Source organism: Danio rerio, chromosome 3 (genome assembly GCF_052040795.2).
Source record: "Danio rerio strain M-AB ecotype USA chromosome 3, GRCz13ab, whole genome shotgun sequence".
NCBI classification, from domain to species: Eukaryota; Metazoa; Chordata; class Actinopteri; order Cypriniformes; family Danionidae; genus Danio; species Danio rerio.
This window is the reverse complement of record NC_141023.1, coordinates 58,477,936-58,505,535: the sequence shown is the minus strand read 5'-3', so window position 1 is coordinate 58,505,535 and position 27,600 is coordinate 58,477,936. Positions and strand designations below refer to the sequence as shown.

The window sequence follows — 27,600 nt, the reverse complement described above, 5'->3', positions numbered from 1 at the left end:
TTATGTAACATACCTCAGTGTTGCACAAATCAAGGGCTGAGCGTCATCATTGATGGAGGATATCAGTGAGATCTTTCAGCACAACAACAGCTTATTTGGACCACCAGTGGAGAAGTCCTCCCAGAACAGCTTACTCACAGTTGGGAGTTAACAGAGGCTCGAGGCAAAAACAGCACTAAAATTAACACAAGTGTCTTAGGAATGCTCGATAAGAGCAAAGTCGGTGGTCATGATTCAAAACAAATGTGAAAATGATTTAGAAATATGGATGCACAATAGCATTTGCATCTGCTTTTCATCCTGTGTCCTTTTAGCTATATTTTTAATGTCTTGTTCAAAATTTGCTTTGTTGGTTTGTTTGGATTGGACCAAAATGAAAACTCTACATTTGGTCATGGTTTGCTTAGCATTTAAAATGACTTACTTGGACATTGGCAATCGAATTATTTACCTTAATCTGAATAAGACAATAACATGATTAAGGTGTTTACATGAGTTGCTTTTTGAATGTTCCTTTCATGATCCAGTTTTACATGTTATAGCACATGTTATAGTTCGATAAGCATCATTGCTTCGCCACACTATCCACATTTCCTTTGGAGATTCATGTCATTTTGGGTGTTTTATTAATAATTTGTCGACTTTTAATTACAGTTTGGCACCTTCACTTTCATACTGGAACATTTCCTTCATGCCCCCTGTGATAACGAGATATTGGATGTGAGTATGAACTAGGTATGGGACAATAAGCGTTTTCAAGGTATACCTTGGTTAGGAAAAGTTAAGGTTTTAAAACCACCAAGTTTTTCTCTAATACCATTCCCAAGGTGTGTTTAAGATTTTTTAGTGGAAAACACTAAAACTAAAATGAGTAAAACCATTTTGTGCCATCAAGTCCAGTTTTAGTTTTAATTTATTTGTCTTTGGTCTGTGTTGTGTTGTGTTGGGGAAGTGGCCTTTGGTTCTGACAATGGGTTCAGAGAGCAGCTTTTCAATAGGGCCCACTAACTAATCACACATACCAAGTGTAAACATCCTATAAATGCAATGGTCAATCGCATGCATTTAAATTAGTAACTGCTGTGGACACCAAAGATGGAAGGCCGCTTTTATATAAATCATTTGTGTTCTCTAGAACTGATTTCACCCATAACGGACAAATATCTAACATTTTCTATGGTAACCTCGCACACACATAAATGCAAGTATCAATCATGAGTGGTGATGTTGAAAAGAAAAAAATCAATATACGGTCCTTTCTTCATACATGAACATGCTCAAAATGTTATGCTTCATATTAGAAGAGTTCAGATGCAAAAACCTCTAAGTGCCATCTGAAATTTCCTTTTAAAATAGTTTTTTTTTTTTTTTTCCTCAGACTCCTTTGTTTTTGTTATTTCACTTTAAAGACCAGGAAAAGGACATATTCTTTGCCATACATGTGATATTACTGAAACTTCACACAGAAGCCTGATAAAAATGATAATTTTAGAGGAAAATTTCAGACGCCTTTAGAGATTTTTGCATCTGAACTCTTCGTTTGTTTATTTTTGTGTTGTGCATGGACATAAATAAAGGTTTCGTTAAAAATTATTCCAATAGCTCTTCAGAAATGGCTCTTTGCTGAAAAAAAGGTTCCCGACTACTGATGTAAAAGATAAAGATGGCTGTGTGTTAAAAGATTAAAATCCTTTAATACACTGAAAGTTGCTGATTATCTCACTTATTACATGATCCTTTATCAAGTTAAAATACAATTTAGCTTAGTTTTGCTATTTGAGGCATAATATTTGATGGAAGTTTTAACAGCCATGACCAGGGGTGCCCAAACTTTTTTTGTTAAGAGCCAAAAACAAAACTTGATTGAGTGTGGTAGGTTGAAGGTAAATATACCAAACAAAATTTGCCATGGGTCATTTCCTAATGCATTTAATATATCAAAATAACTAGAACGCATTGCTATATATTATCTAGTTTTTATCTTTAATGTTTTTTATAATGAACTTATTACAGTTAAAAACAATCTCATTTATGGGGTTACACTAGTCAAGCTGCTCCTGCTTCTGCCTTGATTTTTGCTTCTGCATTGTCCACTATCCATCAAGTGACAGTATTTTTGTATTTTTAAAAAATCTAAATAATTTAAAAACATCTAATTGAAACATTTTAATTTCAGTTTCCTGTTTTGTAGCTCAGCAATAAAACAAATCAAAAAGGCTACGTTAAACTAGAAATTGCGATCTCTGTTAAAGGCATTGACTCCAACCCTTTCCATCATTCTCCCTCTCTTCTCAGATGGGATGGTGGGCCAAATTAAAGGTTACCCATGGGCCCTAGTTTGGGCATCTCTGGTTATGGTTAGATCTTTTAGTCCCAGCTTTGAATCAGTCACAGACAGGCAGAAACGGAACGTATGCTTGAGAGAGACAGATTATGTGTGCATGTACAGTATATGACACGGGCATGTCTAATAGCTCATACTAACTTGTGTTAGCTACCTCTTCACAAATATTTTGAACATGTTTGTGAGTTGGTTAATCCTCATCAGCTTCTGGTAAACCTAGGGTCCTTGAGATTACACAGGAGAATAAAGGCTCATAGAGTTACTATGATTACTTCTAATGTTTGAGGGAAGTACATTTCGGATGTAATCAAAATGTGTTGTGACTACAGTACCGGTGCACTAATTGATTTTATAGCACAGCTTTCTGCCAATCAGAATCAAGAATTTGAACAGACCATTAGCATTGTAATAAACAAACAGTATGTTATCATCCAAGCATTGGTCATATCATTATATTTACCGCCACAGTTATAACTCATGCTGTGAACAGACCTTATGAGCTGTTGGACATCTGTAGTTCAAAGACACGGCACAGTTCCCTCTTTGTCTTGTGTGTTTTCCTGACTGGTCAGAGGAATGTACTGAATACGGTCACAGTCATACGAGCCATTTTAATGTGTGCTGATTTTTCACGCTATAGTCCTGCGGCTTAGTTAAGTTTTCCTTAGGCCTCATCAAGTCCTGCTGTGCTTTTAGAAGCGTATGGTCAGCAGAGAGCACAAAACGTAAAGCCAATGGTATTTGAAATGACTCACGTTGGGTTTCTTAGTCTGAAAGTATTTTTGCTTTTTCCTTTTACGCATCAGCCTTTGCTGTTTTAGGTGTTTGTCCTGGACCTACAGCTTTTTTGGGCTGCTATTCTCTCCTTCCTGCTAAACTTTCACAGTCTATATTTTCAGTTTTTTTTTTCTTTTTCTCTCTGATTTTGAAGTCTCCTCTGCTCCTGAACTGGGAGGAAGTGACCGACTAGTTTCAGGGTCTTTGGGGAACTGCAGCTCCTTTTCCTGTAACTCTTTCTGGGCCTGAGCTCGAACGCTGTACGTACACATGCACACACTTGCTTTCAATGGACCGTTACCTTGAACTACCCTCATAATGCTCAGAGCACAGTATTGTGCTCATCTATCTGAGGGTTGAGTTCGTGCTTGATGGTTTATGGCATCATGTGTGGCTGGAAGGAGACGTTTGCTTTGTTGGCCCCCACATGTAGTTGTCTAGTGTTTTAGTATCAAATCTTTTAAGCATGACGTTTGCTTTTGGTTCTTGTTAGACTTGGTAATACGATGCATCTTGGGTGATCAGATTACAAGTAGATGTGAGAAACACATTCCTTTTCACACCTGGTGTTTTAATCTGTTTTATTTAGTATTTGAATCTACTTTCTAACCACTTTGCTAATTTCTTTGGGTATGGGTGGTCAGTATCTACAGTATATATGCATATATATGGGCTTTTTCTGATCTAATGTTGCAAATATCAGCTGTGTACCATTTAAGTGTTGTGGATAAGCTGAGTATGATTGTTTACATAGCAAGGATCCATTAAATTAATTTCAAAAAAGTAATTTTATGTGCTTTATTTTGAACTCTTTGTTCATTCATGCAAAAATGTTTCAACTATAATTGTCAAACAAAACAACTTTGATAATAATCAGAAATTGTTGATGAGAAGAAAATATTTGAAGGATAATGTGACACTGCTAAAACTGCATTTTAAATATAGTAACAGTTTGAATAATTAAACTGAAATTTATATGACTGTTCTACTCAACACTACCTGACAAAAGTCTTGTCGTCTATCCAAGTTATAGAAAAAACAAGTTATAACTTGACTTCTACTTGATCAGTTGGTATCAGAAGTGGCTTATATGAAAGGCAAAGGCCTCTAGATTAGGCTTATTTTACCAAAATAAAATATGATCAAGCCTTGATTTTTAATTATTTTTATTTGGGACAGTAAGGTCTGACTTTGCTTAGACAAAAGTCTTGGCACTTAACAGAAATAATGTCCAGTATAGAATATAAAGGCATGGTGCAATGGAGAAAGAATTAATATTTTGTATGACTCCCATGAGCTTGGACGACTGCCTCCATATATCTCTGCAATGACTCGGATAAACTTATTAATTAAGTCATCTGGAATGACAAAGAAAGTGTTCTTGCAGGACTCCCAGAGTTCATCAAGATTCGTTGGATTCATCTTCAATGCCTTCTCCTTCATCTTACCCCAGACATGCTCAATAATGTTCATGTGTGATGACTGGGCTGACCAATCCTGGAGCACCTTGACCTTCTTTGCTTTCAGGAACTTTGATGTGGAGGCTGAAGTATGAGGAGCGCTATCCTGCTGAAAAAAATGCCCCCTTCTGTGGTTTGTAATGTAATGGACAGCACAAATGCCTATACCTCAGGCTGTTGATGTTCCCACCCACTCTGCAGATCTCTAGCACACCCCCATGTTGAATGTAACCCTAAACCATAATTTTTCTTACACCAAACTTGACTGATTTCTTTGAGAATCTTGGGTCCATGCGGGTCCTAATAGGTCTTCTGCAGTATTTGTGATAATTGAGATGCAGTTCTGATTCATCAGAAAAATCCACCTTTTGACACTTTTTCAAATGATCAACTGGAAGTCAAGTTAGTATTTGTTGCTCTTACAACTGGGGTCGACAACAAAACAATTGTTAGGTAGCATATTTTTGGTCCAAGTAATGCAGCTTGTTGGGCATTTGTTCTTTTCGAACAAAAGAGTTTATGTTTTTTTAGCAAACTAAGCGTTGTATTGATGTCTTTGAATCACTTTAGTATAGGAATCAATTTTCAGGATTAGCTAGTGTCTTATTACCTGCCTACTATTATGATACTGGCTGTCTATTACATATTGCTCATGATCTTATTCTGCATCCCTTGTCCTACCCAATACCTAAACCCAACTAATACCTTAATAACTACAAATAAGTAGCAAGTTAGATGTTTATTGAGCTATAACCAGGGCCGGACTGAATCTTGTTTAACTATTTCTGCACAGAATTTTTTTTTTTTTTTAAATCTGCAGATTTTTGGGAATGATTTTGACAAACAATGCATGAAATAAAAAATAATAGTTTTTTAAACTTTTATCTAATGTTTACAATGCAAATGCAATTAGATCCATTTATTTGGTAAGCAAAGCAAGTGTCTTATATAATATATCCATCTACTAAAAGACAAAACAAATATTACTTTACAAACTGTATTGTAAATAAATCATATGAACATTTTCAAATTTGTCAATAATGTTACTGAAATTAATTAAAAAAACTGTAAATCTTACACAAGTAAATAAATAGACTCGATTAACTAAAAATCTATGAAAATTGGCATATTGCTGCATGCGATTTCAGGGCCAAGTCATAGTTCATGGTTTTTAAATAACAAGAATTGTACCTTACAATAAAAAGAGACTAGTGTTTTCACTTTATTTATTAAAAAATAAATGCAGCAGCATTCAAGTGTGTGTAAAACATCTTATTAATCTTAATGTTTCTTTGTTGCTAGATTTTTTTTTAAAAGTCATAAAATGTGTACATATTCACATTAGATTTTGAATTTAACATGAGTTGTTTAAGGTATTTATTGAATATAAAATTTTAAGCTGCAGTGTATGTTTGCTACATTATGTCCTCAAACAAATGTCCACGTTTTGTCCATAAATTCACACATATTAAACCCATAGTAAATACATCCAAAAACAGAAACTGGCACACTGAACCAGTTCATGATAACAGTAAGATGCTCTTTTTGTTTTCCAGAAAGTATGGAACTTTCTCAGTAGTGGGCAAGCATTACGTGTGTTTTAAAGGCAGTGTCTCTCTCTTTCCTTCTCGTTCTCTCTCTCTCAGCTCTATATTAGAACCAGCTGTGGAGTTTGAGGCTGAATGAATGGCTCTTTGTGATTTTAGCTGTCACTCCCGTATAAAGCTCTGTTTCTTTCTCCCTCTAGATACTGGCATGACAAAAGTGTTGGAACAATGTAACCTAATGTTCCCACTTTGACATTGTAACTCCATTAAAAAACATATAAACATATAAATTCACCACTCAGACTGGAGAAATGCATTTTGGATGTTGCTGTTTAGAAGAACGTGCGCTTGAATGATGGACGGCTAGGTTTTGATGGCCAGTTCTATGAAACGTCTGCATCAGATTTTCAGTAGAATTTTTTTTAGTCATACAGTTTTTAGCCACGAAGACTGTTGAGCCCTGCTGTTGAGGAAATCTTTGCAGTGTAGGAGTGTTTTTATGAAGGTCCACGACGTTCTGGAATGTTTCTGGATGCCGTCTGGTGTCCGGCAGGGGTGTGTCTGTCTTTTTGGGTTTAGGCGGGTGACTCAGTAGAACTCTGGACTAAAGAATATAACTCAGAGAGCTTTCCCAGGCTCAGGACGATTTGCCAAGAAACATGTTGTTGTGGTTGAGGGAGATGAGGGGTGTGTTGTGGTGGTAAGCAATGATGATAGGGAGCCAAGACGAATTAGTCTCTCAGAGAAAAGCCTTTTTTGGATCCACAGGGGTAGCTTCTCGGGAGCTTAAGATGACGACGAGTGTCTAAAATGAAGGGTGTGATTGAAATCATACCATTATGTAAATAGATCATCTTTTTTCCTTTTCAGAATTTTGGTGGCACCCATAAGAGAGTTGCAGGAACTAAAAAAGGGAGAGCGAGGAGGCCGGGGAAGAGAGACCATCATTGCAGCACAGTGAGTTCAAGTTCTTACGTTACTTTCTTTCAGCTCATTGCTTTTGCTTGCTGTAACAAATTCAGCAAGTTAAGGTCGTGAGCGTGTGTGGGAATGGGAAGAAGTGTAAAAATAGATACCTCAAGGACGTGAGGATGTCTGTGGAGAAGAATAGGAGGTAAGAGGTCACTGCAGGGGCTCTGTTGATACTATGACAAAGAATGGAAGTATGTGTGCAACTTGCTACTTTGATGAAGACTATGATGAAATACTGGCTCTTAAAATCCCCCCAGACACTAAGGCCCCGTTTACACTAGTGCGTTTTAGTTTTAAAACGGCGTTGTAGAATGAAAACGATCCGCGTCCACACTCGCGTTTTACCCAGCGTTTCTGAACTGCTCTCCGTCCACACCAAAACGCTGAAAACGCACATCACGTGACCACACACACACTCTCGGGCATGCGCTCCAGCATTTTTACCCAGATGAGAGCTCTGCTTGTCGGACTGCTCATCAAGCATCTCCCGCTGGATCTAATCTCACTATATTTGCTAAACGTGATATTTCATTCATGTTGTTGTCTTTATCTAACGACATAGGCCAATTCCCTGACTTTGGTCATTGGAATCTATTAAGTTACTTGTTCACGGGTAACATGTTTTGGTTAAGCGCAAAGATAAGTTAATGATTAATCCAGGTACATTGACTGATCGCTTGCCTTTAGTTCCTACAATGTATAAACTTATTGTATGTTATACTTTTATAATTATCGATTATTACAACTGTTATTCAGCAAAAGAGAGGGTGCGTTTCGTATTTTCACTGAAATTGAAAGGAGGCAGTTGTTATTGGCTCTGTTTTGTTATAAATATCCACACAGTGAAGATGACGCTCATATAGCCTATACAGCACGGCGCCTCAACATTTCTGCTGTCTGTTAAGTTGCTAATATTAAAAAGAAAATAGGCAGTTCCTTAAATCATGTTTACATTTTATTGTTGAGAAAGTGAAACAACGTAGCCAAGGTGATGTGAATGAAGTTATAAAGTACACTGTTCCCTTTGAAGATTTACCCGTGTCCTCGGTATGTTTTCCATATCAAACTGAGAAGGGGGAAACTGCAGCCTTGATCAAACTTGCGAAGTCTTAACTTACAAGAAGAGGATGCGAGACTGAACTGTGTGTGGGCTACTTAATATTGAGGAAAAGCCCCAATCAGAGAGGCGAATGTCTGCAGCCCCGCCTCCGTTTTCAGATGTCTCCGTTTTTCATCATCCACACTGAGACGGAGCAGCAGCGTTTTAGAATGAAAATGGCCTCTCCAGCGTTTTCAAAAAGCTCCGTTTTCGGCGCTCGAGAACTCCGGCGTAGTGTGGACGGATGGCGTAACCGTAGCAAAACATATGCGTTTTCAAACTAAAACGCACTAGTGTAAACGGGGCCTAAGGGTGCTTTCACATCTGTGGTTCAGTTTATTTGGTCCAGACCAAGGGCAACAACTAATGCACTGTAGCATTTTTCTGCCGTTTTGGGTGCTTTTCACACTACACTGATTGCTTTGGTCCAAACCAGTTGAAAAGAACTAAAATGCAGTTATGTGACAAAATCCACATCACTCATTTGCCAGATGTTATTGAACATATTTCCTAAACTGCTTTTCGATTGGTCAGAATTAACATGCGGTAAAATGCCAATGGAACTCCTGCAAGTAAACAAAGGAGGAGCGGTGAATTAATTTAGCTAAACTGCGACATAGTCATCTACCAGATATATTACCAACAATCCATCAGGTAATGTTTTTCCCTCTCTCTCTGTTTAAAATTATTGATAAAGTGCGGTCAACAAATATTTTTCCTCCACACCCCATACTATAGAACAGAGCATCGGACTACGGCAGCTGGATTAGTCCAAAAAGGCGCAGTACTTCAAATCATGTTCTCACCACAAACTAACTGCTCCAGAGTTCGTTTGAAAGCGCACAGAGACCAACTCTCAGTACACTTTTTTGGTCAGCTTTTAGTGCGCACTCAAGTAAGATTACTACATTCACACCTGCCCAAACTCACCATACCAAGAGGGAAAACGAACTCTAGTGCGATTCAACCGAAATAAATAGGACAGGTGTGAAAACGCCCTAAGAATAGGGGAGTGAGGGGGCAAAATAAGCACTTTGTTAACTTGAAGAAGACTATGGTGGAGAAGAGGGTGTTGGGGCACAGCAAGCATTTGTAAATACAAAATGGTGGTGAATGGCATTAAAAGTGGTCCATTCCGTAATCATAGGGGAACCACTTTATGTGCTACATAGCACATATCTTAAAAGATGGTGATATTTAGCTCCTTAACCACTCCAAAGAACCCACTAAAGAACCATTACTGGTGCTTTATAGCACTTAGATTGACTCCCCTATGATTACAAGCCAAAGAACCACTTAGCAGAGCTAAATAGCACCTCAGCTTCCACAAAACAAACTGCTGAAGAACCAATTTGTGTGTGTGTGTGTGTGTATATTAGGCAATTAGGTAGCAAATAAGCAGATTGTGGCGATGAAGAAGACTATGGTGAAGAATAGGCTGTTAGGGTACTACATATTTTTGTTGACAGAGGATGAATAGAAGGTAATAGGGTCAGGCCAAAAAACTCATAGATGTGAGGAATACTATGGTGAATAACAGGCTTGTGGAGCACTTTGACCCAGCAAACAATTTTGTTTAATAGACGTCTTATAAACATCTAAACGTAGACAGCTTGGCTTAAACAAGGCTAAACTTGGGCTATCGGTGAAAATCTAATAGAGGTTTAAGAATAGACATCTATTAGACATCCTTAAAAAACAAAAAATGCTTGCTGTAAAGTAGATGTGAGGAAGACTAAGGTGAATAGCATGTTGGGGCCAGAGCAAGCCTTTATTAAGACAAAGAATATTAGGTTAGAAAGCAAAATGGGCATCTTGTGAGGAAGATTATGGAGAAGAACAGGGTTTTGACACTTCAGGCCACACTTCAGGCCTTCTTTGATAAAAAAGAATAAGAGAGGCAGAAGAGGTAACTATAATATATAGGAACATTTTTTGCAAATTAGGCACTTAGTGAATGTGAGGAGGACTAGGCGGAAGGGAGGGAGAATCATTCTGGAGCATGCCTGAAAAATCTGCGTAGATCTCTTCCTGCGAGATTTTGTGGGCATGAACGGGACAAAATGTAAAAGTTGCACTCAGAAGTAAATACAACCTATATTTAATGAGGGCAAGACTGAACCTTGAGGGAAATTAATCTCACACAGAGCTCTGCATTGACTTATTTAACTCTGACTTCAGTCTTTAGACAAGATACAAATTACTCAAGAGGCTCCATTGAGTTTAAGGAGTCAATTATGCCTAGTTTACAGATAAGCATCCCAAATTCCTCGTCATAGCCAAGTAAAATGAAGCAACTTGTTGCAAGCAGACCTTGAGTTTCACACAGTGATAAAGGGACCTTTGAACATCATCGGCAAGCATTAAAACGAGACGCCCCTCAATGTTTATCCGTTCCTCAGAAAGCTTGTTTGAGTGAAACTAATGAGCAGGCATTCTCCCTGACATGTTTTCATAATATAAGACAAACTTTTAAATAATCCTGTTTTTCCCGACTCCACAAGCATGGCATCACTGAATGTAGACCGATATAAGATTTCCCTACATCCTCTTTCCCTTGATTGCTAATCTTAATAATGTGGCGGTGGGTGGGGGAGACCCTGGAGGCAGGAGATGTCAACTTCCGCAGCTCTGGAATGTAAAGCGAGAGAGTTTGGAGAGAGGGGCATGAGTTTAGGGGGATGCATTCCTTCTGGAGGAGGGTAGAGACTGCAGCGTGCCACTGAGAAATGGCAGGACGCTACTGGGGAGGGGGGCACACTGGGCTCTGTTCACCGTCATCTCAATGGGACACTGTGTATGAGCAGACAAAGAAGGAGGAAGGTCACTGCCACACATGACCGCATGTCTTGATGTGCCCGGTCTAACCCTGTACTTTGACATGAGTGTAGGTTGGAGAAGGGGGTTGTTTGGGAGCATAAGGCACAGGATTGAATGACTAAAGTCAAGAGACTATTTTTTTTTTTACCTAATTGTCATGTGAATGGCCCAGGTTTGAATCCGTTCACAGTGCTGGCAATTATGTGATTTGTTATTTGGTTTGTGTGGTTACTAGGACATGAGCCTGCTAAGGAGTTCTAATGCCTTGTTTCCACTGAGTGGTACTGTTTATTTCAGTACAGTACAGTTTGGTTCAGTACGGGTCACCCTGATCAGGCATGTGTTTCCACTGCCAACTGGTTTACCACAGAACATTGTGATCGACATCATTCTCACTGGAAAAGGGAGCCATACAGGGCCATTCACACATCACTAGGCATGGGCCGGTAAGTTTCTGACAGTATGAAAACCTTGGATAAATATATCACGATTTCTTGGTATTGTGATTACTAATCTAAAACAATTTCTTTTAAAATATATTAGTAAAAAAAACAACTTTTTTCTCAGTTAAACACAATAAATTACATCTTAGGAAACATTTAACATTTATAATATTTTGGAACAGTAAATATAATTGAGTTTCATAATTAAAATAAACTATTGACTCTGATTTCTTCAATAGCTTCAAAAACACAGATTTCCTTACAACACATATAAAAGCACTTAAAAACCCTTTACATATACCTTAGAAATGGTATAACAAATCATTTTTGCAATTTTAATACCTTGACTTTTCCAAACCACAGTATACCTTGATATCAGTTATCGTCCCATGCTACATATCACATCTTTTGCAAATACAAGTTCATTATTATTTTAAATGTAGACTTATGGCAGTAATCACACAATTTCCATGCATTTAGACATGAAATGTCTCACAAAAAACACTGAAGGACATACAACAGACCCTGTTCTTGATTCTCAGCATGTGGCTGCTTGTCAAAAGAAGAGACAAGGTTTGTTTGAGCATGGTTTAATGCTGCTTCCCATCATTGTATTTTTACAGTCACAGTGTCATATTGTCACTCTTGGGTTGTTGCATGCACTGCTGACTGTTCTCTGTAGACCAACACAATTCAGCAGCGAGTCTACCTCCACCCTTTTGTGCTAGTTATCCTTAGAAAATGGTGCCAAAAAAGTGGTATGGTACAGTGTTGGGTCATTGTTGACACTATGACAAAAAGGGACTATGTGTGCATACTTTGATGAAGACTATGGTGAAGTACTGGCTGTCAAATTATCCCAGATACTAGGAATAGGACGGTCAGTGCGTAAAATAAGCACTTTGTTGGCTTGAAGAAAACTATAGTGGAGAGGACATCAGGTAACCACAGGATTTTGTTGATACAGATACTTAAATACAAAATGGTGGTGAATGGCACTAAAAGTGTTTTTTACATTCATAATCATAGGGGAACCACTTTATGTGCTACGTAGAACATATTTTAAAGGGGTGGTCCACTACGATATCATATTTTAAACTTGTTGATGTGTAATGTAGCTGTGTGAACATAAACAACATCTCTGAATGTAAAAAGCTCAAAGTTCAATGTAAAAGGGAGACCTTGGTTTTTACAGAGTTAGCTTAGCAAAGCCTACAATGAACGAATTTTGGGGACTACAAAAAATACTTTTGGCCCTTGTGAGATCACAAAGGTTCGTTTACCGTGCACACACACTGTGCAGCTAAGGGCCGTGGCCAGAGGCGCTGTAACGTTACTGCAGAGATGAAGCTAAAATGCGTCCAAATGCTGCTGTTTCCACAGAGCTTTGTCTGTTTCTGTATTTGGGCTTCCAAAGGACACGACACAAAGACAGAAGTGCTTACAGTTCAAGACTAATTATGTTATATAGATTTATAAAATACATAGCAAGCATGATTTGACAAAACACAGCTCCAGAATCTCTCCCAGTTCAGTGCTGAATTTGGTTAAAATCTCCTCAAAGCAGAAGCTATGAACTACAACCAGTAAGTGTTTTTATTTGTTAAAATTGATCATGACATGTGCAGTGTCAAGCGTTAATGGTAAGCTGTAGCAACGATTTAAACGATGGGTAATGTTGTTTTGCACCGCAAACGATTTAGCTACAAATTCATATTTATGAGTCAAAATGCTATAAACACCCACACACACACACTTCACCAGCACGTGCAGCGTCTCTCTACTTTGCATTGTTTCTCTTTAGGCAGCTTTTCCATGTGTTTTACATCTCATATAATGAAATTGCAAAAGATATGAGGATGATTCATATTACTTACACCTACATAATCCGGATATATGTGAAAGATGTCGTGCAACACATTGAGTTAAAAAAAATACAGGAGAGCTCACCTGACTCGTGGTAGCAGCAGAAAAATAAATCAAGGCTCACACAGGTCTCATCCCACATCTTGTGCTTCTCCTGTCACGATATATTACAGAAAATAACTTTATCCAAGCATCAAAGAAAAATAAAGTCCCACGCACATGCGATTGTGACAGAAAGTTCACACATTCATGCTCACACATAGACACACGCAATAGCGATGTCTCTTAAAGGAGCCGCACCCCATTTTCACTTGTTACAGACACTTGTCAGATGTTATTTTAGAGAGCAGGCAGGAGGTTGACTGATTGTTTACACAGCAGAAAAGCGCGTGCTGTACGGGCGTGACGTGGAGCCGATCCGCGAATCTCAGCACATTTTGACGATGACCAATCAGTCACTTGAGGGCGGGCCTTTTAGAGGAACTAGGAAATATATCAGTTGTTTTCATGTTAGCTGAGTAGCATGTATATAATCAAAGTGAGATTTATGAAAAAAATAACATGATTTCCTTCAAGTGAAACATGAGCACACATTGCTTTGCATCTTATAAACGCAACCAAGACTTAAAATTACATTCTGGAATACACTTTCAAAAGATGGTGACATTTAGCACCTTAACCTCTTCGAAGAACCCACTAAAGAACCATTACTGGTGCTTTATAATACTTAAATTTACTCCCTTATGATTACAAGCCAAAGAGTCACTTTGCAGAGCTAAATAGCACCTCAACTACAACAAAAAACTGCTGAATAAACTATTTTTTTTCTCTTTAGACCAACAACATTCAGCAAAAAGTCTACCTTCACCTTTTAGTATCACGCTATTGTGCTAGTTAGTCTTAGAAAAGGGTGCCAAAAAGTGGTATGGTACAGTTCACTGTTTTGGTACTGAATTGTATTGAACCATACCACTCAGTAGAAATGATAGTACCATGATGGGCTGAATAACAAATGTCAGGATGTGCAGGAAGTTCCCACTGACTTTACAATTGTATTGTATTTTAAAATGTAAATCTCTTCACAGCAAACTAACAGCAATCTGATCATAGACTGGTCACACTTTACAATAAGGTTTATTATTTAATGTTACTTAATGCATTTACTAACATAAACAAACATTGAACAATACATTTACTACAGTATTTGTTCATGTTAGTCACCATTAGTTAATGAAAATACAGTAGTTTATTGTGAGTTCGTTAACTCACTGTGCATTAACTAATGTTACCAAGCATGAGTTTGGATGTTAATAATGCATTAGTAGGTTTTTAATTATGATTAATAAATGCTGTACAAGTGTAGTGTTTTTAAATGCATTAACTAATGAAACTTATTGTAAAGTGTTACCCATAAAATTATAAGAGAGCATCATCAGAGAGGAAACCTAGTGGACTTTTTACAACCCAGGCTCATTGAGAATACATACCCCATATACATTTCTGAAGAGCACCAAATACATCACAGGAGCTACATTTTTTGCAGTTTTGGTTTGCAGTTTTGGTTTTCGCGAATCCACCAGAGACCGTTGTGTAAGCTTCTATCTCAAATTTCTCTCGCTATAGTGCCATTTGCGCCTGCTGTTCTCACGTAAATCGACCAGAGGCTGCTGTTGACTGACTGACTGACTGACTGACTGACTAATTGACTAACACACCCTCCTCCCAACTTATAATGTTTCCAAAAGCACTGATTGACCCACCCACCCACTTCCCTAAACCTAACCGCAGTGTTTTCAAAAAGTAATCCAGAAGAAGAAAAGCCCTTGCCTGATTTTTACCACGTTTTTTAGATTTTACCACATTCTCACCCTATTATTTACTTGTTCATTTTATTGTCCACTTTCTGGAAATGTTCTTTACCAGACTCTAACCCCATTCATGGTCAACTTATCTCTGCGTCTCAAGTCCGCCAACTAACATGTTGAGCCTCCATATGGAGGCTGACCGCTTGCCAGCTGGAGGAGCGGCGTCATACCGCCCTGTAGTGTTCATTGTAAAGATGAAATGCAGCCAGAAATGTAAATAGGGCTACTATTTCAGAAAGAGCCTTTGTTGACTTATCACAATAATTTATGCACACCACATAAAAAATAGCAGAGTTTGTTTCTGATGCACCTAAAAATGAATTGTGGGTTAATCTGGAGCAAAAACATTGTGAAGTACATGAAAATAGCTCATAAAATACCACTGAATTACTTGGTTCTTGCTTAAACTAATAAAATAATACAATAATATAACAAGAGCTACACAGAAAGCCACAATATGCACATGGGCTGCTGTCCATCCCATCTGACAGATTTAAACAGGTGCTATCTGACCATAGAGATGGGAGTTCACTGTACTCAACGATTTATTGTACATTGAAAACTAGCAAGATTAAATTGCAACATTGTAACCATAGATGGAGTTTAAAGATGGTCAGGTTCCCTTCCAACACCATTTTTAATACTCTCACAACTAAAAGGGTGGAGCTCTCTAACTCTGCCTCTTCCAATATTTATTCCACTGCTGCCGTCTTACTGACACAGCATTCAAGGCTCTGGCTGAATTGAACAGGTGATTCTTAACTGATACAATGGCATCAAGTGTGGCATGTGTTCAGCTGTGACAAAAATGGCATCAGTACTTCACTAAGCACGCATGTGAGCTTTAATGCTGCGTTCCAGATAAAGTCAGAGCTTGGAATTTCAGCAGTGAAATGTCCCACGCGAGTTCCAGTCAATCGCACGTCACAGTCTCACATTCAACACAGTCACCACATGAGGTGTAAATATTTCATGGTATTTCATTACCAAAACAGAAAAAAATGAAAGAAAATGCCACCTATCCTTTGAAAAACGGCTGATAAAAACAAAATGTACATGTTAATGCATTATAAAGCTAACATTGTGTAGGAAATAGCCTTTAATATAAGAGCTTCCACACATTTAGTGCTGCAAAAATACTTGAACGTTTTATGTCTTGCATAAGCTAGAAGCCAGTGGTGCCCCCAGAAAAAAAATTCCTAGGGGTGCCCAAATAGGGTGGCACACAAAAAGTAATGAATTCAGTGTAATGTTATATATTTTTGTTTCTGATCAATCAAATAATGTTATTTTAAGTGATTTAATTATTTACCTTTAAAATACTGCTATTTACTCCTTGAAATAATTCAGCAAGTACATGTGCAAACCAAAGTAAAATCAATATTTAGTTTAAATACACTTTTCAGTTCAGTTATTTTTCTTGTTTGTTGTAAAGCATAGAGTACATGCCATGTCTAAAATTAATGAATTAATGAACTAATTAATAAAACAGGCAAATGAACAAACTGAACAAAAGGCATTGCTACATACACAGACTCTCTACACAGACTCTAATATTATACAGTCAGAATTCCCCCCCCCCCCTCCCCCTGAATTATTAGCCCCAGCTTTTTCCCCCCTTTTCTGTTTAAGAAAGAGAAGATTTTTTCAACACATTTCTAAACATAATAGTTTTAAAAATGATTTCTAATAACTGATTTATTTTAACGGTGACGCAGTGGCGCAGTGGGTAGCACGTTTGCCTCACAGCAAGGTGGTCGCTGAGTCGCTGGTTCGATCCTCGGCTCAGTTGGCGTTTCTGTGTGGAGTTTGCATGTTCTCCCTGCGTTCGTGTGGGTTTCCTTTGGGTGCTCTGGTTTCCCTCACAGTCCAAAGACATGTGGTACAGGTGAATTGGGTAGGCTAAATTGTTCATTGTGTGTGTTTGTGTGTGTGTTTCGCAGAGATGGATTGCGGCTGGAAGAGCATCAGCTGCATAAAAACTTGCTGGATAAGTTGGCGGTTCATTCCGCTGTGGCGACCCCGGATTAATAAAGGGACTAAGCCGAAAAGAAAATGAATAAATGAATGTTTCTTGAAATGTTGTGGATAAATACATTTAAAATATTAATAATAACAGCAAAGTCATATTGGGGTGGCCAGAGTTTATCCCTTGGGGACGCCCCTGCTAGAAGCAAGAAGTTTGGTAATTTGAGTCCTGGTTAGGTCAGTTGGCGTTTCTGTGTGGAGTCTGCATGTCCTCCCTGTATTTGCGTGTGTTTCCTCTGGGTCCTCCTGTTTTCCCCACAGTCCAAAGACATGCGGTACAGGTGAACTGAATAACCTAAATTGGCCATATTGTATGTGTGTGAATGTGAGTGTGTATAGGTGTTTTCCAGTACTGGGTTGCAGCTGAAAGGGCATCTGCTGTGTAAAACATATGCTGGATAAGTTGGCGGTTCATTCCACTGTGGCAGCCCCTGATGAATAAAGGGACTAAGCATATGGATTAAAATATGGTATAAAGTATGATGTGTAAAAATAAATAAATCAGAGCTTGTTGTCTTCTAAAGCAAACTTTTGCAACAGCCTATGATTGTAACATTATTAATTCAGTTCTGGAGCAAAGCAAGCAATCTACTGGTGTGAAAACATAATTAGTGTGTTGCTATGCAAATTGCTAGGATATGCTAATGGTTGCTAAGCACTGCTAAGTGCATGAAAGTCAAAAAAGCCCATCTATTTGGCTCTGTGATATTTTTGGTCTTGAGATGTGAGCAGATACTGTATGCCTGCCTTATCGCTTGCCAGATGAAAGTCATAAGTAGGTTATGGCCGCTTAGAAAATGAGATAAGCTGCTTTATTTGATGTAGAACAAACAATGCGGTACAAATGAAACAAAATAAGCTCCACGCTGAGCTAACAGTAACACAGAGGGGTTTATTCAGATATAAACCTTTAAAGGGCACGTATGATGAAAATAATTTTTATAAGCTGTTTGGACAGAATTGTGTCATATTAGGCTGATATAAACACAATAAGTCTCTTTTTAAACATTTCCTGACCACAGCATAATGCAGGTGTGCGCTTTTCCTGCCCACCGAATTGATTGGCAGCCACGTATGAACATGTCTTCGCAATAACGCGTATAATCATATCAGCAAAACAGGACATGCGCAAAGCAACTGTGATTAAAAAGATCTGTTTCGCTCTTTGTGATCATCAATCATCATCAAATGTGATCAAGAATGAGTTTTAAAACATTTTTAAAACTGCGTGTTTGTAATTAATTACAGCGATTTTACCGTCTTTATCCCCACGACTGCATGTCAGTAATTTAATCCCAGTTTGTGGACAATGAATCAGGTTTGTTTTGTACATTAATATTACGAATGTCCATACAGCAGTGCATATTAACGTGTATCCTGTTACATTTGTAGTGCAAAAACAGTGCAAAGTTAAACGCTCGCTCTCTGTGTGTGTGTGTGTGTGTGTGTGTGTGTGTGTGTGTGTGTGTGTGTGTGTGTGTGTGTGTGTGTGTGTGTGTGTGTGTGTGTGTGTGTGTGTGTGTGTGTGTGTGTGTGTGTGTGTGTGTGTGTGTGTGTGTGTGTGTGTTTGTGTGTGTCTGTGTGTGTGTGTGTGTGTCTGTGTGTGTGTCTGTGTGTGTGGTGCGTGAACTTTGTAAAGACTTCGTGTTTGACTCATTGTTGCAGAAATCTTGAATTAACTCCACAACAAATACATCAAATAATCATTGGGACAGTTCTTACTGTAGTATTTCTCACAAATATTACGTGAGATCTGCTTCCTTCATGTCTGTCTTTGTTCTGTTTATCTGACGCAGCCAAGGCGGAGATTGAGGCACAATCTGACTGGCACGTTGAAACGGTGAGCAGGGAGAACCAGCATTAAAGGCATAGGCAACAAAAACAGCTACACTGTGTTCAAAGCTGAAAATTACAAACTCTGAAAGCTAATATAAATAATCTTATGGGTGTTTTGAGATGAAACCTTACAGACACATTTTGGAGACACAAAAGACTCATTTTAAATCTTGAAAAAGGGGTAAAATAGATGCCCTTTAATATGAACTAGAGTAACAGAGTTTTTTTCCCGTAAAATTTGAGCAGTCGGTAGATAAGAGTTGGAGACAGAGAGAGATCGAGTGTGTGTCTGCTACAATATATTGAGAGAGACAGGGCAGTTTGTGTGTTATTGCTGAAGGCTGAATGTTTGTCATGCAGCGTGACTTTACTGGAGTCTCTAATTATGGCTTATCAACCGTCCCCCTGTCAGCACTCTCCACAGCACTAACACTCACTGTTCACACACACACATGCACGCACGCACACAAATCTATGTTAGCTCTCACTTTCACACAAACATACACACACTTTCTCAAGCGTACTCAACGTTCATCTGTGGCTGTGGCAAGGGAATAAAAAACCCACTAATTAAGATGATATTGACTAAAGCAGCTTGGCATGTTTTAATCAAATCTTTTGTCTTGTGAGACCTTGTTTTCCTCTTTCTGCAGTCTAATATATTTTATTGGCACACTCAGAAATAACATTCAATGTTTGTTTTTCATGGATTTGTGGACTCTTGTTTTTTCCTTTTTTTTCCCCTAGCTTCTACCAAATGGTTGAAATGTCCACTAAGAATAAAAGTGTGTTTTTTTTTACATTCAGCATTGACCTCATGTCAATTTAAATTGGAAAAATGAGATTTTTTCCCTTTTAATGAAAGTAAAAGGTGATGCTACAATTTTAGCCGGCAGCTAGCTCTATGCAACTCTCACATGGTCGCCTACTGAAGCTAAGCTGGGCTGCACCTGTTCAGTTCCTGGATAGGAGAACACATGGGAAAGCTAGGTTGATGCCGGAAGTGGTGTCAGGGGGCGCTCAATCTGTGGTCTGTGTGGGTCCTAATGCCCCATTATAATAAAGGGGACTCAATACTGCTCTCCACCAATCGGCTAATGTGTAGTGTGTGGTCTGGCACAATGTGGCTGCCGTTGTGTCATCCAAGTGGATGTTGCACACTATTGGTGGATGAGGAGACTTCCCCCAAAAATGTGTAAAGCGCTTTGAGTATCCAGAAAAGGGCTATAGAAATGGGCGATATAAACACAGTAAGTCTGTTATTTTTTAATTTCCTGATGTTAAAATAGGATCCAAATCCCTCTCCTTTTAAGGCTGACCAAAAGCCTTAAAATGAGAAGGTTTAACAGGATCTAAACAGATCTTTAAAAAGATCTGTTTCGCTCTCTGTGATCATCAGTCATTATCAAATGTGATCAAGAATGAGTTTTGAAACATTTTTAAAACTGTGCGTGTTTTTTTACCGTCTTTACTTTATCCCCACAACTGTATGTCAGTAAATTAAATGTCCCCCTAAAAATGTGTAAATCGCTTTGAGTATCCAGAAAAAGGCCTTAGACATGTAAGGAGTTATTATTATTATTATTATTATTATTATTATTATTATTATTATTATTGTTGTTGTTGTTGTTGTTGTTGTTGTTGTTGTTGTTTTTATTAATAATATTGTTGTTATTATTATTATTATAATTATTATTATTATTATTATTATTATTATTGTTTTTGTTGTTGTTTTTGTTGTTATTGTTATTATTATTATTATTATAAATGCAAGCAAATGGCCTGTTTGAAGGTTTTAAATAAGTTGTCTGATTATGGACAAATTTCTATCATCATTCATATAATAATCAGTTTTATTATTTGTTTTTATTTTTTTTTTACTTGTTTCTTTTATTCTTGCTTATGTAAAGCACTTTGAATTGCCACTGTGTATGAAATGTGCTATATAAATAAACTTGCCTTGCCTTGCTTAATGTATAACATATATTTAATGTGAAATTTAGAATATGTAAGTGTGTCTTGACCACACTTGCTAAAATATATATATAAGAAATAAACAATTCCCCCCGTCAGCACTCTCCACAGCACTAACCATCACTTTTCACACACACACACACACACACACACACACACAAATCTGTGTTAATAAGCGATAAGCGAGGAATAAGCGATCGTTGTAAATTTTATAGTATTTTTATTGGCAAAAAATTTGTTGACAAATGGGTAAACCCCATAGATTGTAAAAGATATGGAAGTAGTATCAATGACGTCACCCATAGGTTTCTGTAGGGCACAAATGAAACCCCTGATGATAAAAGTAAGGAATATTTCATTATTAATCCCCTTTTAATCCTTGCGAAATTCCCTATACACCGCTGTAAATTCTCTCAACGTTGTTTTATTGTTTTTGAAATGGAACTTCAACAGTACACTAGAACGATTTTGTATTATTTGTTGTTTGTTTAGTTTATTTTTTTTTCTCTTGAATGTGCTTATTTGATGCTTTACTTCTCTGTAAAACTCATGTACAATCTACGTAACAAATCTGTATGGTGCTGTTATTGTTAACCTGACATTAATAATAAAAAATGTTTTACTATATTAATAAATTAATACATTTAAAAACTTCAAATTGGTGTGGCAGGAGGGCAAAGAGGCGGAGCATGAGCTGAGCTACAGATGCCTGCTAGCATTTTGCTTAGATGGGCTTTTCTTTGGGAGAAACGCTTAATACTTCATTAACAGCAACTCATTTGTATTCTGACCACATGTGCTTGGTTGTACACTAAATCAATAAAGGGTTTAGACTAAAAAACAGTTTGAAATACATTGAGCTACTAATGATGTTTTTCTACAGAAGGAAAACGCAAATTACTTCCAAATACTTCAGATATAGTCTGTGTTAGTAAATGCAAGGATATTTATGAAATCCTGGCATAATACTGTATGACAATGTACAGCTAATCAATTTGTCAGATTCTGGAGTGCATTGCAGGTCTAAAGAACATTATAAATGGTAAATGATCTTAAATAAAACTGATTTGGTATATAAGTATATAAGAATTTCACTCACCTGGGAATTGTAGACTACTTTAAAGGTTTGTGAGCAAGATTAAGTGCACACAGCATGCCATATTGATTGTAAGAAATAATTCCAAAAGGCAATTGAATGTGTAAAGCCACATAAAAGCTGGGTCAGTTGGTGTTTCTGTGTGGAGTTTGCATGCTCTCTCCGTGTTCGCGTGGGTTTCCTCCGGGTGCTCCGGTTTCCTCCAAGTTCAAAGACATGCACTACAGGTAAATTGAATAAGCTAAATTAACCATAGTGTATGTGTGTAAATGGATGTTTCCCAGTACTGGGTTGCAGTTGGAAAAGGTACAAATGAATATGATATTTGCACTTTTGCCATTTAATGGCCAACTCTACTGTTAACCATGTTTTCCAAATTATTACCCAGAATCATTTAACGCTTTAAAACTACACCTTTTAAAACTACACCTTAAAACTACAACTATTACACCTAAAATGAAGGTCTGCATTGAAAACAAAAAACTTTACAAACTATTCTGCATGAAATCGCTGATGGAAAAAATACAGTAATAACTAGTATATTTAATTAACAGCTGCATAATAGAGATACATTCATAACATTATTTGGTGCCAAAATTGAAATAGGATATTTAAAATATACTGTACACTATGAAACAACTAAGAGTGCTGTTCAATCTAGGTTTAAAGCACACAGGAAGGACAGTGGGCAAGAGAGCTCATTATGTCAACTTAAAATCTCCAAAAAATACCAAATCAGTTCAGTCAGTGTTTCCGTATGCCCTACTTTTCTCTCAAACAGGCAGGAACATAAACAGAACTGAGAGGGTCATGAGATTAGACCGAGGCAGAAAAGTTCTGTGTGAGGCAGCAAGGGAGAAGCGATTTCCCATCATGAACCGAAATGACTGGAGCAGTCAGCGGTTCTCTTTGAAATATTTGTAAAGTTCAAGTTTAACTGTGTGGTCTAATGTGCTGTTAATGTGGGGAACAGAGATATACCTCGTGGCACTGCCAGTGCTAGAGATTGCTAAAGCATACAGCAACCCCCTTCCCACTAACTAATGACCTAGAAAGTTAATCTTTGGCAAAAAGGAACATTAGCTGGGAAAGATGCAATGCTGCATGGAAAAAGAGAGCAGTCTAAAAGCACAAGACTGAAGGAAGCAGATGAAAGAGAGGAAAAAATGAGAACAGTAAGGCCTACATTGGTTTCGTTTCACCTAATTGATTTATGGCTGGAATGCTTTGCTTCGGTTGAAATAGGCAACTGGGAGAGCGGAAGAAGAAAGATTGAGCAGAGGTCAGCTGCTATCTCCTGATCATCAGCTGACTGAGTGAGGAAAAATAAGGGAGAGAAAGAAAGATAGAAATCATGGAAAAAAAAAGTGTGGGGGAGAAAGGGCAAGCAACAGTGCCTGTGTCTGTGTTTTTTACAGTACCTCGATTCTGAGAATCACACAGAGCGTATTCAGATGATTCCTAATAAGGCTGTAACTAGAAGCTCTTTCTACTGTTGTCGCCTGCCAGGGAACTTTCCCCTATTTCCCCCCTCTCCTACAAACTGGAGAACTAGAAACAAACAGAAACAGAACAGTCTAAATTTAATAGATGATCTTGCAGGAAACAAATTACAGGGATTCCCCAAATAAGGCTTGAACACCCACCAAAGCAGGTCCAAACTAAATAATTAGACCCAAACAGTTCAATCAAAATTCACCTAAAAATTATGTTAACAATTATTCACCCTTATGTCACTCCAAAACCCTGAAACATTCGTTCATCTTCAGAACTCAAATCAAGATAACTTGGATGAAATCTAAGAGCTCCCTCGTCCTTCATAGAAAGCAATAATCCGACTCATTTAAAGTCCAGAAAGGTACCAAATCATCCTCAAAACAGACCATAGTTCCTTCAGTGGTTCAATCGATATATCATCAAGAAATGAGAATATTTTTGCGCACACAAAAAACAAAAATATATGCTTTTATCTGTTAATATCTGAACAGTTTCTTCTCCTCACCATGTTCATGAGCTCTGTGCACTGATGTATACCCCAAATACCAGTGCGTAGCTTCCTCTGTTTAAAACACAGGCATCTAGACATATAAGTTAGCAGGTGACCAAGCATGACATGCACAAAGAGCAAAGCACTCTTGTTCATGCATACCCTACACTCTCAGAAATAAAGGTACAAAACCTTTCACTGTGGTGGGCACATGTGTACTTTAAAGGTACAACTTAATACCTAAAAAGTATAAATGTGAACCTCATAGTACTATCAAGAAACAAAAGTGTACCCTAAAGGTATAAAATTGTACTTTTATTGTACGAATGTGCACATTTATGGTATAGAATTGTACTTTTTAGGTACTAATGTGCACCTTTAAGGTATAAAATTGTACTATTAGGGTACCAATGTGCACATTTAATGTATAAAATTGTACTTTTAAGGAACCAATGTGCACATTTAAGGTATAAAACTGTACTGTAAGGTATCAATGTGCACATTTACGGTATACAACTGTACTCTAAGGTACCAATGTGCACATTTAGGGTAAAAACTTTTACTTATAAGGTACCGCTGTGCACATTTAAGGTATAAAACTGTATTTTTAAGGTACCAATGTGCACATTTCAAGTTGTAAAATTGTATTTTAAGGTACCAATGTGCACATTTAAGGTATAAAACTGTGCTTTTAAGGTACCAATATGCACATTTAAGTTGTAAAATTGTACTTTAAGGTACCAATGTGCACATTCAAGGTAATAAACTGTACTTTTAAGGTACCAATTTGCACATTCAGGGTATAAAATTGTACTTTTAAGGTACCAATGTGCAGATTTAAGGTATAAAATTGTACTTTAAGGTACCAATGTGCACAATTAAGGTATAAAACTGTACTTTAAGATACTAATGTCCACATTTAAGGTATAATATTGTACTTTTAAGGTACCAATTTGCACATTCAGGGTATAAAATTGTACTTTTAAGGTACCAATGTGCACATTCAAGGTATAAAACTGTACTTTAAGGTACTAATGTGCACATTTAAGGTATAAAACTGTACTTTAAGGGAATTAATGTGCACATTTAAGGTATAAAACTGTACTTTGAGGTACTAATGTGCACATTTAAGGAATAAAACTGTACTTTTCTGATTTATTGACTGAAGGCATATGGTCAGTTTTGAGCATGATTTTTGGTATTTTTCTGGACTTTGAACTAGTCGTGACTATTGCTGTCTATTGAGGATGAGAGAACTTTTACTTTTCACTTAAAATATCTTAATATGTGTTCTGAAGATGAATGAAGGTCTCAAGGGTTTGGAACAACATGAGGAATAAATCACATAATGTTCATTGTTTGGGTGAACTAATCCTTTAAGTCTAGATAAAAGTCTGTATTAACAACAACTTTATTGTTGTTGTTCCAGCGGAACTTTGCTGGATTTTCAGTTTTTTTGTCTGAGAGTTGCCAATTAGATTTGGTATCTGGCCTTAAAGAGTTCATGAGTTAAACAGGAAAATGTAACAGTATTTGTGACTTGCAATCCTTCTTTTTTTTTCAGGAGAGACTGGCTGGTGAATGACAATCATGGCTCAGGTGCTTCATATGGACTCCAGTTTTCCTGGTAAGATCCAGAGTTCATCCACACAAGCTATTAAAGTAAAGCCTTGATCTGGTCACAGCCTGAAGTCTATTCTTGTCTGATTCCAAGATTAGACTGAGATTTCCTGCAGTTTAAAGTTGTTTCCTCTGTCCTCAGGGAAGATTAACCCCCCGGTGCCCCCCTCCTTGCATGCAAAGGACCAAGAGGCTCCATATTCAGTAGAAACTCCTTACGGATACCGTCTGGACCTTGACTTTCTCAAGTATGTCAATGATATTGAGAAAGGAAACACTATTAAGAAGGTGCCAGTGCAGCGCCGCCCACGTTATGGCTCGCTTCCACGTGGCTACGGCTACACAGGCTCCTGGTGGACCTCCACAGAGTCCCTGTGCTCCAATGCCAGCATGGACAGCCGGCACTCATCATATTCTTACTGTGCACCAGGCTTCCACACCTCGCAGAGACCCAACTTCAGTACAGCACGTGTAGAGAAAACCCTAATGGATGCTCGCCGGAAGCTGGAGGAAGAGAAAGATGGTCGCCGTTTCTCAAATTTGGGCAGCATGCACAGCAGTATGGCTGGCTCTAATACATCTCTGTCCAGTGCGCACAGCTTTAATCGTGCCCAAGGAGGGGGCTCCTATACACCAATGAGCTCCGGCTTGTCCACACCTGTCTCCCCGACGCCAGCTCACCTGCAGCACGTGCGGGAGCAGATGGCCGTTGCCCTCCGGAAGATCCGGGAGCTGGAAGAACAAGTGAAAACCATCCCAGTGCTGCAGGTCAAGATCTCTGTACTTCAAGAGGAGAAGAGGCAGCTCAGTGTGCAACTTAAGAGTCAGAAGTTCCTGGGACACACGCTGGGGTTCAATCGAAGCCGTCCACGAGGCGAACTGTACATCGACATACCTGAGGAGGAGGCAGGAAACGGGGCAGGAGCTGCAAACAAAGCCACAGGGAGTCTTTCACCCACCACTCCCGGCTCCCTCCAGGACTCAGGATGTGAAATAGAGGAGACTGTAATTGTTGCGGGGGCTCGTCCGGGTGCAAAGCGGGAGGTGCGAACTGTAGGTGTGGGGCCTGAAGCAGAAGAAAGGGGTTATCGTCAAGTGGGGGTAGGGGTGCGAGAGCAGGACTTGGGTCTGCTGCCTGAAACCGAAGCCCTCAAGACTAAAGTGGGTCTTTTAGAAGTTCAGCTGAGGAAAACCATGCAAGAGCTACAGAGTGCTCAGCAGCAAGTGGAAGCGGCACAGAAAGAGAGGCAGACAGTTTGCCCTCAGGTAGACCATGCTGTGAGAGCCACCAGTCTCGGCTGGCAGGATCAGCAGGGCCAGGCTGGAGCGGGCTTGCATACTGTTGTCAGTTTTACTAAGCAACCTCATCAGCAGAGGACTGTGGGCATCCAAGTGTACACGCTGGAGCAGCCCACAGTGGTGGGTGTGGGGACACTGCTAAGAGCCCAGGGCTGCACTCATCCTGCTCAACTGGAGGCGTCTCACAGAAGATATGGAGAGTCCCCAGCAGCAGGGGGTGTGTATGAAATGCATAGTCTCTAGATCAGTTAAAGCCTTTATGTGGTTTTCTGTATGTGGGCAGATCTTCAATATATATAATATATATAATATATATAATATATAATATATAGTTCTCAAAAAAAAAAAAAAAAAGGAAATCTTTCATTTCGTCACCCTCATGAAAGTGGTCAATACTAGGGGAGAGCAGGGCTAAAGTAACACTTTTTTGTTTGGCCAAATATTGACCAAAGTAATGAAGTTAGACAAACCAACTTCATTGAAGTTGTAGTTGGATTTTGTCAACACATTTTTAAACATAATAGTTTTAATAACTCATTTCTAATTACCGATTTATTTTATCTTTGA

General features: G+C 38.3%; 1 protein-coding gene across 4 annotated transcripts in view; it reads left to right on the top strand.

Annotated features, from left to right (window-relative positions):
- kank2 (KN motif and ankyrin repeat domains 2) overlaps positions 1-27,600 on the top strand; it is a 59,359-nt gene that overhangs the window by 9,157 nt on the left and 22,602 nt on the right. For 2 of the 4 annotated variants that reach the window (XM_087243168.1, XM_087243169.1), the window contains exons 2-4: positions 6,999-7,085; positions 25,679-25,741; positions 25,877-27,250. In XM_087243168.1, the coding sequence (XP_087099294.1) occupies positions 25,696-25,741; positions 25,877-27,250 (1,420 nt within the window). In that variant the 5' untranslated portion in view covers positions 6,999-7,085; positions 25,679-25,695. 4 annotated transcript variants of the gene reach the window in all.